This window comes from Babylonia areolata, chromosome 24 (assembly GCF_041734735.1).
Source record: "Babylonia areolata isolate BAREFJ2019XMU chromosome 24, ASM4173473v1, whole genome shotgun sequence".
NCBI lineage: Eukaryota > Metazoa > Mollusca > Gastropoda > Neogastropoda > Buccinidae > Babylonia > Babylonia areolata.
In genome coordinates, this window is record NC_134899.1 from 33,412,088 (window position 1) to 33,425,451 (window position 13,364).

General features: G+C 44.9%; 1 protein-coding gene across 1 annotated transcript; it reads left to right on the forward strand.

The window, feature by feature from the left end:
* Window positions 1-225: 225 nt before the first annotated feature.
* Window positions 226-8,098, forward strand: LOC143298702 (uncharacterized). The gene is made up of 6 exons (XM_076611598.1): window positions 226-1,269; window positions 1,858-2,058; window positions 3,552-3,683; window positions 4,806-4,997; window positions 6,630-6,803; window positions 7,410-8,098. The coding sequence occupies exons 1-6, from the start codon at window positions 1,000-1,002 to the stop codon at window positions 7,731-7,733; spliced, it is 1,293 nt and encodes a 430-aa protein (XP_076467713.1). The 5' UTR covers window positions 226-999; the 3' UTR covers window positions 7,734-8,098.
* Window positions 8,099-13,364: the final 5,266 nt, after the last annotated feature.

Sequence of the window (13,364 nt, forward strand, 5' to 3'; positions counted from 1 at the left end):
GTGTCATTCCTTCTTTGATAGATAAATATGCAAAAACAGAGAAATAGATACACACACACACACACACACACACACGGAGAGAGAGAGACAAGAATTCACGCGCGAGGAATGAACTTCGAGGAACATTTTTCACGGTCAGTAAAACTGGTGTGGCACCGGCCCATCTTCAACAAGGGCACGCCGCCGTGTGCATCCCACCACCAGCAGACGTGTAGCATGAACAGCAGCTTCCAACACTGGAACTGTGCCACACGGACTGACACTGAGAAAAGGGGGTTGTGCGGTATGTGGCGGTGTGCTGTGTGTGTGTATGTGTGTGAATCACTGCCGTCTTTCTCAACACGTCAGGCAGGGCTGTTCAGTTCTATGTATGTGTTGTGCTGTGTGGTGTGAGGTGGTACCGCATCACACTGTACTGGTTGTGGAACGGAGGTCTACGTACTCAGTGCACTGGCACAATTCTTACCACCTAGTTCTACACACAGAGACTTACTGAGTTACATCGTTTAACGTCTCACCACTGTTCCAGACATCCAGCACAACGCACTGTGCCACACACACGTGAACCTGTAATCCAACCCCTAACTTACAGGGTTTCACGTTGTACAATTTGCCGATGAATATACAGCAACAAAGAGTTCATTGTGTTGGTGAAACAGTGCGGCACAGACAAGAGATCTACCCTGGATGTAGCGTGTAGTGTGCGTAGTGTGCTGCAGTGTGTGAGGACCCACCCCAACCTGGAATCCACAGAGTGTACACGTTGTTGGTGGTGAACCATTTGCGAAGTGCTGGTGACCCCACTGGAAAGAAGCTTCGGTAAACCATTGAGGACGTGGTGGTGAACCACTAGGGTAGAAGTGTTTGTGAGCTATTGGGGAAGTGTTTGTGAGCTATTGGGGAAGTGTTTGTGAGCTATTGGGGAAGTGTTTGTGAAGCAGTGGGGAGCAGAGGGGTCTGCCCTGGATGTCTGCTGTGTCACTCTGCGTCCTGTGAGTGATGGGGGTGCCGTGTAGGGGTGGAGGGTCGTGTGGGCGGGTGGGATGGTGGGGGATGTTAGTGCTGCCCTTGCTGACCGTCATGTGGACGCTGCCGAGGCCCGGTGGCTCCTTCTCCCTGTCCTCGGTGCAGGGGTTTGGGGTTCAAGCCTCGGCTCCACCAACCAGTTTGACCAGCACGCCCTCGGGGCCACTGTCTGTGCTGGTGCTGGGAGGGAACGGCTTCATGGGGGGTCTGACTGCGGAGAAACTGCTGGCTGCTGGTCACAAGGTGTGTCTATGTCTGTGTCTGTGTCTGTGCGCGCTCGCTAGGGTCTGTACACGTTGTATGTATGTATGTTTGTGTCTGTACAAAGTTGTGTATGTGTGTACAAAGTCGTGTGTGTGTGTGTGTGTGTGTGTGTGTGTGTGTGTGTGTGTGTGTGTGTGTGTGTTTTGTGCTTTTTTCTCGTCGTTTATTTATCATTGGTTTCTTCTCCAAAGTCACTCTTTAGGGAGAAGACGGATGTTTGATTAAAGATTCTTAACCCTTTCACCGCCAGTCAATTTAGAGTTGTGTGGTCTCAACACAGAAAAGACAATGGCTGAGAATAGCTGGGGATTCTCCCTGCGATGTATAGAAAATATGGCCTATCCCTCCACCGAACATTAAGAGCAGTAGGTTCATGGATAACAGACCAATGAATGGTCACCTTTCGGTGAAATGGGTTCCCTACCACGCCTGTGCACAAATGCGAGCTTGGCGGTGAAAGGGTTAAAAATGAATATAAAAAAAAATAATAATTTTTTTAAAAGCATCATACTTTTTAGGTATCTGTTACACTGGAAAATAACCATGGATTTGACTTGACTTGTACAGGTGGTGACAGTGAGTCGTGGGAACTGGTACTGGGACTCAGCCTTCCTGGTCAAGCCCTACGTGACGTCCTTCACCTGTGACCGGCTCTACTCCCTGGACAAGTGCACGGGACTGCTGGACCTGGTCAGTAACGGCACGACCTTTGACGTCCTCATTGACTTCAGTGCCTACCACGTGTTTGCCGTCACTGAGGTTCTGAGGGTAAGGGACACTGTGAGAGCGCGTGCGAGTGCGCGTGCACACACATACATACACGCACGCACGCACGCATGCACATAACATACACATAACACAATCACGTATAACGTACACATACTCACACACACAAACCACACACACACACACACACACACACACACACAGATACAGACCTCTCACCCCCCCTTCCCCCACACACACACCACTCCCCCTCCGGCCCCCGCCCACACATACACATAACACACAACACCACGCACTACCATCACCCCACCGCCCTCACTCCCACATAAACACACACACACACACACACACACACACACACACACACACACACACATCCATGCACACGTACACACACACACATACACACACAGACACACGCGCACACACACACACACACACACACACAGACACGCGCACGCACACACACACACACACACACACACACACACACACACACACACACACGGCTTCGCATGCACCTCCTCCTTAACCACCCTTCACTTTCACGCCATTGTATCCCTCCCGCCCCCCCCCCCCCTCCTACACACACACACACACACACACACACACACACACACACACACACACACACCTCCAACCCCCATCCCCAAATCACTCCTTTTTCGGTGGTGGGGGATGGATTGGTGGGATGGTTGATCGTTTGTTTGTTTGTTGAACATCACTTAAAGTGGAACTGAAGGCGTAAAACTGACTACTACACACCCACTGACGGACAGACTGATAGACAGGCTGACAGAGAGACGGACGATGTGCAGTGGGGAAACTGATGCAGGTCAGTGTCTAAAAGGACCGCCCCTCAGTCCCCACTCCCATCCTCCATTAACACACACTGGAAGAGAAACAAATCTGAAAATAAATCTAAACTACTATTCTATAATAAAATTACCCGTGAATACAGAACCGAATCTTATTTGCTTGAAGGATATCTTAATTATTAAAAAAATAAAATAAAATTAAAATAAAAATAAAAAACATTGTGTAAATTAAGAATATCCTGTCATGATTTAGCAATAGAAAAAGGCCGATATTTCAACATCCCAAAAGAAAGGAGACTATGTTTATAATGTCAAACAACAGAGGATGAATATCATTTCTTAGATGACTGCGAATTATACAAAGAAATTAGGATAGAATTCATACAAAAAATTCAAAATTACATTCCAAATATTATTAAACCCAGTCAGCTAATACTGGAAGACAAACTTGTGGGGTTGTTGGGGAAATTGGTCAGTAACTGCTGTCAAAAACGCCACAGCGTGCAGGAGTGATTCAATCTCTTGTTCAATATTTATCTATTTTGCTTTGCTTTTTTTTTGTTGCTTTTTTGCTTTTTTTGTGCGTGGTTTCATGTAACTTTGTCTTATAAACCTTGTTCAGGTTTAATTGACATTAAAATTGATTCTGATTCTGATTCTGATTCTGATTCACACCATGATTTATCCCTGCTCCCTCCCCCGTACCGCGTGCTGCAGGTGCTGAAGGGCCGGATCAAGCTCTATGTGTACATCAGTACTGACAGTGTGTACGACGTGTGCGACAAGAACCACAGTCAGCCCTCGGCAGAGACCGATGCCGTTCGTCCTCAGTCTGAGCAGCGACGACAGGTCGCATCACTGTGCTTTAACCTAATCTGTCTATCTCGTCTGTCTGTCTGTCTATCTTATCTGTCTGTCAGTCGTCAGTCAGTCAGTCATTTTAGATTGAGTGCCATCTGTCTGTTGTCAGAGAACTGTCTGTGTCATGGAACAGTCTGTGTCTGTGTCAGGAAACTCTGTGTGTGTGTGTGTGTGTGTGTGTGTGTGTGTGTGTGTGTGTGTGTGTGTGTAGGAACTAGTTGTGTCTGTGTCAGGGAACTGTCTATGCCAGAGAACTGTCTGCGTCAGTGAAATGTCAGTGAACTATCTGTGTCTGTGTCAGTAAACTGTGTCAGTGAACTATCTTTGTCAGTGAACTGTGTGTGCCAGAAACTGTCTGTGTCAAAGGACCGTCTGTGTCAGTGAACTGTGTAAGTGAACTATCTGTGTCAGTGAACTGTCGGTGTCAGAGAACTATCTGTGTCAGTGAACTGTGTCAGTGAACTGTCTGTGTCAGAGGACCGTTTGTGTCAGTGAACTGTCTGTATCAGTGAACTGTCGGTGTCAGAGAACTATCTGCCGTGTCAGTGAACTGTGTCAGTGAGTTATCTGTGTCAGTGAACTGTTTGTGTCTGTGTCAGTGAACTAACTGTGTCTGAGAACTATCTGCCGTGTCAGTGAACTGTGGCAGTGAGCTATCTGTGTCTGTGTCAGTGAACTGTGTCAGTGAGCTATCTGTGTCTGTGTCAGTGAACTGTGTCAGTGAACTATCTCTGTGTGTGTGTCAGTGAACTGTCTGTGTCAGTGAACTGAGTCAGGGAACTATATCTGTCTGTGTCAGTGAACTGTCTGCGCCAGGGAACTGTCTGTGACTGGGTGGTGCTTTGGGAACTGGCGAGGGTTTTCACGTGCTTTCAAATGCGTGGTGTTTGTTTGGCTGATAAACCAACAATGATTTCATGAATGTATAATGATAACACGTCGATAACTAAAAGCATCATGAACGGTTATCCTAAAAGCTGAAGCGTTCAGGTAGCATCACTTCAGGTAGCATCAACTCCAGGTAGCATCACTCCAGGTAGTATCAACTCCAGGTAGCATCAACTCCAGGTAGCATCACTCCACACCTTACGCCGTGTGTGTGTGGTGCAGGAACTGGAGTCTGTGGAGACGTATGGGCACCGCAAGCTGCAGATCGAAGAGGAACTGGCGCGCCAGAGGGAGGGGGGAGAGGGGGTGCCCTACCTGTCCCTGCGGCTGCCTGACGTGGTGGGCCCCAAGGACAACACGTACCGCTGGTGGATCTACCAGCTGTGGCTGAGGCTGGCTGACCACCTGGAAAAGGTGTGTGTTTATCATCCGCAGCATCATTGCCTTCGTCATCATCATCGTTGTCATCGTCATAATAATATTCATCGTCGTCGTCATCATCATCATCGTCATCACAGACGAAACCAACAGTTATTTCAGTTTGGTTTTATCAGACACTGTGAGATGAAGACATTGTTGACAACTTTGATTACGGCAAAGATGTTTCAAAGTACACCCCAAATGACTAGGATGGACAGTCTGTGGCAAACCACACCCTAAAATGACTAGGGTGAACTGTCTGTAGCAAAACACACCCCAACGTGACTAGGACAGACAGTCTGTAGCAAAACACACCCCAGAGTGACTAGGATGGACTGTCTGTAGCAAACCACACCCCAAAAGGACTAGGATGGACAGTCTGTAGCAAAACACACCCCAAAATGACTAGGATGGACAGTCTGTTGAAAACCACACCCCAAAGTGACTAGGATGGACTGTATGTAGCAAACCACACCCCAAAATGACTAGGATGGACTGTCTGTAGCAAAACACACCTCAGAGTGACTAGGATGGACTGTCTGTAGCAAACCACACCCCAAAGTGACTAGGATGGACTGTCTGTAGCAAACCACACCCCAAAGTGACTAGGATGGACTGTCTGTAGCAAACCACACCCCAAAATGACTAGGGTGGACTGTGTAGCAGTACACACCCAAAATGACAGTCTGGTCAATCTGTAGCAAAACATACCCCCAAATGATAGGATGGTCAGTCTGTCATATTCTTGGTCATTATAAACGTTTGCCAAGTTACAGTCTTGGATATTAGCAATAATGTTGCTTAGCTAACTTTTTGTTTATCAACATTTTCGAAGCAGTTGGGAGAGGGGGGGAGGGGGGCTATCATGAGTGAAATAGTACTTGTCAATGTGTATATTGAGTGATTGAATGAATGAGCCTATTTCTAGTTTTTTGGCATTACTCTTTTTATTTACAGGATATGTGCAAAAAATGAATGTATGTAATGTGTCAATGCCCCCAGGGGCCACACGAAATAAACTCCTTGCTTTGCCTTGCCTTGGTTATCAATATTTGGCGAGCTATTGTCTTGGTTATCTGTAGTTGTCAAATTATACCCTCTGCTATCAACAGTTAGTAAGCATTTACTGAACTATAGTCTTGATCGCCAATATTTACCAAGCTATATTATTTGTGATCATCGTTTGCTCTGCTACAGTCTTGGTTATCAACATCTGGTAAGCTATGAACTTGTTTTTCAATAATTATCAAATCATGTTGTTGGTTGGTTGTCAACGTTTGTCAATTGTCAAATTATATATTTTATGTTATCAGCGTTTGCTTGACTATATTCTTAGTTATCAACATTTGCTAAGGTATATTGTTGGTTGTCAACGTTTCTTGCGTTATATTCTTGGCCATGAGCGTTTGCTAAGCTATATTATTGAAAGGTTATCATTGAACAGGTGAACACTGTGTGTACAACCCAAGGCATGCTGTAGACAGGGATGTAACGCTGATGATTCCACACAGACAGAAAATGAGCACTGAGATATATGAGCTTTGAGTTATGAGCACTGTGATATGAGCTTTGAGTTATGAGCACTGTGAAGTGAGCTTTGAGTTATGAGCACAGAGTGTTGTGCAGGCCCCTGCCATCCCTGGCTACCTGCTGAACACGCCCCTCAGTCTGGTGTACTCCCGGGACGTGGCGAACGTGCTGATGCAGCTGCTGACACCACGGCCTGAACTGCTGGACCAGGCCTTCAACCTGGCCTTCACGGAGACCCCCACACTGCTGCAGCTGCTAGACCTCATCAAGGTCCGCTCTAGGCTCTGGCCGATCGCTTAGCTGGTTGCTTGGATTGTGGATGGTGGTCTGTGGTTGACTGTGTAGCTGGCGAGTTGGTTTGTCGGAGGGCTAAATGTTGTGTTGTGGGTCGTGTGATTTGTTACATGGCCAGCTGTGGGTTGTTGGGTGTTGTGGATCCCTTGCTTTGTTACATAGCTGGCTTGTTTGGTTATTTGCTGAGTTCACTGTTTTGTGTTACAATGTTTGTCTATCTGTCTGTCAGTTTGTCTATGTGTTTGTTTGTTTTTCTGTCTGTGTTTCCCTCCCATAATTTATCTATGTCTGTGTGTTTGTCTTCATTCTTTTCTCTTGGTTCTCCTTTTTTCAGCCCATAACTGTCTGTCTCTGTCTGTCAGTCTGTCTCTTTATACCTCTGTCAGTCTGTCTCTCTCTGTTTCTGTCTCAGCCCGTCTCTCCCAGTCGTTTTCCTTTCCGTCCATTCATCTTTCCATGCTTCCCTCTTTTGTTGGACTTTTTTAACTGGACATTGGTGTGCACGTTTTGTTGTCTTGGTTGATTTCTTTGTTTCGGGTACGGGGAGGGATGACCTCAATTACTGTTGGTTATCTGTGGCAGGCGGAGCTGAACATCACCAATCTGCCGATCCAGACGGACAACTCCAGCCAGGCGGTACATTTGTTCCCCTCCGTGAAGAACGGGCCGGTGGACATCACCAAAGCGCAGGCCCTTCTAGGCTTTGTCCCCACACCCCTGCACACGGCTGTTACGGAAACTGTGGCTTTCTACGAAAAGGCCATGGTCAACCCCTACTACCACATCCCCCGCAAAGACATCATCCGCAACATGCAGGTGCACTTTACCAGCCGCCCCTTCAAAGTCATGCTAGGTCTAAAGAAACATTATGGTTTGGATTTCCAAATGCCCAAGGACGAGCTCTGATTGGCTGCAGATGCAGATGCCATGTTGTGTGCATGAAAATAAAAGCTGTTTGTAATCATTTCAGCTATCATTGCGGAAGTTCAGGTTGTGAGTGGGTGTGTGAAAGCCTAAGTTTTGAACAGTGATGGAATGTTGGGTGTTGTGTGTTCGTTTGTGAGCATGGATTTACCGTCTCACGGTTTTGCTTTTGAGGTTTGAAAGCAACAGCTTTATATGCACCTTGTAACCTGCTATGATGTGTGTATCACTGGGAATGTGAGCTTACATCCGTTCTGCCAATTGTGAAGGTGTATGTAACCGAAAAATGAGGTCATCATTTCAGGCTGGTTTTTTTTTTTTATCAACATCTATCGTTCATTTCCGACCGTCCTGTTTTTTTTGTTTTTTTGTTTTTTTTGTTTTTTTGTTTGTTTTTTGTTGTTGTTTTGTTTTGGTTTGGTTTTTGTCTGCTTTTTTTATGCGTGTGTTGTTTTTTTGTTGTTTTTTAATAAATTTTATTGGCCTATAAGTATATGTCACAATGACAAACAAAATGACGCTGAATTCGCAGAGATGTTCACAGAAAAATCAGCCAGTAGAACTTCAGCTGCCATGGAAAACTCTTGAACATATAACATGTATTCATGTTTGGCAAAACCCTGAACAAAAAGGCAAAATTGTGTACCAGTACACGTGTGTATGTGTGTGGTTACAAAGCATGATGTTCTAATATACACATGCCCCGTTAGATGAGTGTTTAAAATCTAAGATAAAAATGGTGTACCAGGACACATGTGTACAGATGTTGCTATATCCTACAGGAAAGGCAAAATGATGTACCAGTACACAGGTGTGTTTGTGTGGGTATGTCCTACACGAAAGACAAAATGACACAGGTGTGCACGTGCTGCTATATCCAGCAAGATAGGCAAAATGATGTATCAGTACATCTTGAAATTGTGCACCTTGTGTAATGGAGAGAGTTACCACTCTTTACTATTTGATGTACCAATACACCGGTGTGTATGTGTGGATAACTGTGTCCCACAAGAAAGGCAAAATGATGTACCGAAGGAGATGTGTGTATATGTGGCTATATCATACAAGGAAGGAGTACACTATTATACATGCTACTATACTTACGTTTGGACTTATTGTTTCATAAAATAAAATTTAAAAAAGAGAGAAAGAGAGAGAGAGAGAGGCCTTTTCAATCATATAACTATCTCAGGCAAAGCAAATGCGTATTTTCGACTTGTTTACAAACACACACACACACACACACACACACACACACACACACACTCTTTTCCACTCATGTGCCGGCCCAAACTCCCTTCCCCACGTCCCCTCCGCAAACACACACATACATACACACACGCGCGCGCGCATACACACACACGTATGTGCGTTTTCACGCCCGCGCACAAGCATACAGAGAATCACTCACACATAAAATGTGTACATTTGGAACCAATGTTCATGATCTTATTTGTTTCACTGGAGCTTGTATGTTTAAAACTTTTGCATCAATAAAGAATATGTTTCTCGGTGTGTGTGTGTGTGTGTGTGTGTGTGTGTGTGTCCTCGTGCACACGTATATGTGTGCGTACGTTTGTGAATGTGTGCGACGTGCTTGCTTGCCTGCGTGCGTGTATGCCAAACGTGCGAGCGCGAGTGTGTGTGTGAGAGAGAGAGAGAAATGTACGACACACATTAACGAGCGTGCGCACACACACAGACACACACGCGCGCGCGCGCGCAAACACACACACAGAATGGGGACTATTTTGGCCTGTCAATAATAATAATAATAATAATCAGTAACAATAATGGACATTTATATAGCGCATTTCTCCAGAAATACTGCTCAAAGCGCTTTACATTTCGTTCCCCAATCCCCCGCCTCCCCATCAATACTCCTCTCCACCCACACACACACTCACGCAACTGAACATTAGAAACCACCCACCCACCTATGACGTCCTCCAGAAAAAGCATCCCTGCAACACGCACTCGGGCACACGAACGCACGGACACTCATCAGCACCCTGCCACACACACGGCAAACAGCCTCTCCACAACAAAACATGCACCCCAAACCAGATTGCACCAAGATTAGATTTTCTTTTCTTTTTTTAATACGTTACTGCTGCTGGAAAAGATGTTTTTTCAGCGCAGACTTAAAAGATTTCAGCGAAACAGAATGACGCAAAGTTTCTGGAAATTTGTTCCACAATGACGGAGCCTGGAAAGAAAAAGATCTTTGACCCTGTTGCTTCTTCTTTTTTTTTCACAATAGGTCGTTTTAAAAGCCTGGCATCAGAAGCAGAATGAAGGTGACGAGTTGGAATGTACACTTCAAGGAGGTCAGAGAGGTAACGAGGACCAGAGCTTGAGAGGGCAGAAAACGTCAGAGCAGAAAGCTTGTATTCAATTCTTTATTAAACTGGTAGCCACTGAAGAGAGTGGAAGAGAAGAGTAACATGTTCAAATCTGGAAGATCTGAAAATAAGTCGAGCAGCATTGTTCTGAACTCTTTGAACTTTATCAAGTGAAGTTATTGGGGTGCCGACAAGAACAGAGTTGCTGTAATCTATCCTAGACAAAACAAACGCACAGACTTATGTTTTGGTTGCTTCTATAAACAGGTAATGACGAATATAACTAATTCTTTGCAACTCAAGTTAAGCTTATTTGCAAGTGTTTGAAATATGTTGCTGAAATGACAAAATGTGGTCAAGACTGACACCGAGGCTCCGCACTGATTGGGAGACAGGAATAACAGTGTTGTTTACCAGAAGACAATGAGGGAGACTGACGGGTGGTTCATAAATATCTTGGGGTAAGCAAGCAACAGTTCAGTCTTTAGATCATTTAGCTGTGGTTTGTTGAAGGTCATCCAAGACTTCAAGTCTGTTATACACTTCTGCATTAATTATGTTCTATAATGACATCCTGCTGCATGCATCTTTCTCCTTTGTTATGTGAGGACATTTCTGGTTCCCAAGTATTTATTTCTTTGCCAGCCATGCTGCCCTGCTTCCTCGCTGGATCGCTGTCCGATGAAGTTGGCATCCGGTCACTTTGCCTTCTCCCCGCACCTACCCACCCTCCCCCATCCCTTTTACTCAGACAATGGCTGTAAATTTGAAGAACTAGACTGGACGGGACTGATCATTCAGGTCAGTTTGGCCCAGGCCGAATCAGGCGAAGTAAATCGTTCAAATGTATAAAGAACTTGGTCGAGTTCAACAAAATCAGCTTCAAAATACAAAACAAAAAAGCTGAAAAATTACCCCCACTCCTTCCCCAAATGAATGATTTCGGTCATATCTACATTTCTTTCCCTCCACTCCCCTGTGTGGACAGCAGAGTGAACGTCCACGCCTTGTTGTGAACACTACTCATTCCGTCTTTATTCGAAAGGCTCTTGCTATAATTTCCCGTAATAAAATTCGATTTTTGCCTGGCAAACAGCGGAGATGTAGCACTGGGTGTGAGATTTGCTCAGCAATAGTGTGCCAGGTCCCCACCTCCACCCCAATATCTTCCTCACTTTTACGCCCGGAGTCTGACGACAGAAGAGGCTTCAACTTGCCCGGTTGTGAGCAAGGACATTTTTCATTCTTCTCCTTCAAGCTACATTATCGTGTGAGAGAGAGAGAGAGAGAGAGAGAGAGAGAGAAAGAGATTTTATATTTTGTTGTAATTCAGCACCATGCACATGTTACACACAGGCAGACATTCTATCATGGCATCCACTGCATGCACCTTTCGATAAGCTATCTTAAAACGTGTACAATATCAATTAAGAATCATTTTTTATTCTTTCTATGTAGGTGTGCCTTTTTGTTTCCGTGCCTTGTTGGCAAAATACACGACATTTGTCTTCTTTACGGCCGACATCCATGCTTCTTGTGGTGGTTGGTGCGTGGCGGGAATGTCTGTTTCCATGGCTCAACCCACACCTGAAACAGATATATACCATCCTGAAACAGGTGTATACCATCCCGCATTCCACACACATCTTCTGGAGTTGGGCTCGCGGTTAGCTGAAATTCGGCATCTTTCCATCATGTCAGTGTGGAAAAAAAGTAAAACTGGTTAACAACACTTCGCATCCGAAACAGTCCCGGAACTTTTTCAGAAACGGGTCCACAGTGAGTGGCCCTGAGGAAGCATTTTCTGTGTGACCTGTTGGTCTTTTCACCGAATACATTCACCTTCATCCGGCGAGGTTCACCCGTCAGGTGACTTTGAAAGGAACGGCCATACAAGACTGTAGATCAAGGATGCGATTGTAAAGCATTCAAGACTGGGTGCAGAACTAGGGAATACTTCCTTTCGTACCCCTTCCAGGCTTTGTTCTACTCTTTCCAGATTCGGTTCGTTTGTCAAGACATTTTCCTTTGAGATTTTCACACACACACACACACACACACACACATGCACGCACGTACGCACACTCACACGCTCGCTCGCATGCACGCACGCACAGACACACATGCATCAACAGCACACAAATTCCTCAGTGTGAGGAATTCATAAAGTGATGTTGGAAAGAAAAGTAAAAGAAATTTTTACCCTGACAATGTTCTGTGGCACTTTGTCATTTGCGGCAACCCTGATAGTGCCAACAGCTTTTGACCTCATTCTGGCCCATATCAGTGTCAATCGCCGTGGTGTGTGCGCAGTGGGCTGTCACATGTGACAAGTTACCGGTTGTCGAGTGATCAAGACTACACACACGGTGCACTATGCTGAACCAAAAAAAACCCCAGCGGCAGCTATTCGGTACGGATGGCCAAGATGTACAAATGACAAAAAAGGAAAAGAAGGGGGGAAAGTAAGTATTGGCAGTTTATTTATTGACATTCTTCTTCTCAATGTTTGTGTTGGTGTGTATGTTACTTATGTATACGTGTTCGTGTTCATCACCAGTTATCTCTCTCTCTCTCGATATAGTTTTGGTTGTTGTTGTTTTTTGTGGGGTTTTTTGGGGGTTTTTTTTGTTGTTGTTGTTGTTTTGTTTTTGTTTTTTGTTTGTTTGTTGTTTTTTGTTGTTGTTGTTTTTTTTGGGGGGGTTGTTGTTGTTTTTTTCAACAAGTGATGTGCAGCAGGAATATGCGGACTTGAGAAAGATTTACCAATCGAAAATTACATTTGTTCGTTTTGAAAAGATTTATTGGTGTAAACTGGAGCACCGTGACTCCAAATGATAAGGTTTATGGAGAACTGTGAAGATTCCAATAATTTGTGAATTCTTTCGTGAGATGTATTTCGTACTGACTAACGATAGCTGATATGAATGATGGCATGTTGCGATTGGAATGAACTTCCTCTTTCGCTTCGTCAAGTCTCCACACTCAGCTCTTTCAAGTCTGGCCTTAAAACCCACCTCTTCCCAAAATAGCCTCCCTTGCCTGCCCTTCCTTGTCTTTAGCTTCTACAGTTATGCATGCGTGTGAATGACTGGTGCGAAAGCGCTTTGATTTGTCTCTGCACAAGATTCAGCGCTTTATAAATACCATTATTATTATTATTATTATTATTATCGACTGTAAAAGGTAAATGCTCGTGGTCATCAAAACTTTGTGTTTTAAGTCAAGATGGTTTTTCGAGTGTCTGGGATAACTAAGGAGTTGAAGA

Excerpts from the sequence above, each read along its gene's own strand:
- LOC143298702 (XM_076611598.1), top strand. The coding sequence starts at position 1,000 with ATGGGGGTGCCGTGTAGGGGTGGAGGGTCGTGTGGGCGGGTGGGATGG. Across the intron at positions 1,270-1,857 it reads TGCTGGCTGCTGGTCACAAG|GTGGTGACAGTGAGTCGTGG; the intron begins GTGTGTCTATGT and ends TGACTTGTACAG. Across the intron at positions 3,684-4,805 it reads AGTCTGAGCAGCGACGACAG|GAACTGGAGTCTGTGGAGAC; the intron begins GTCGCATCACTG and ends TGTGTGGTGCAG.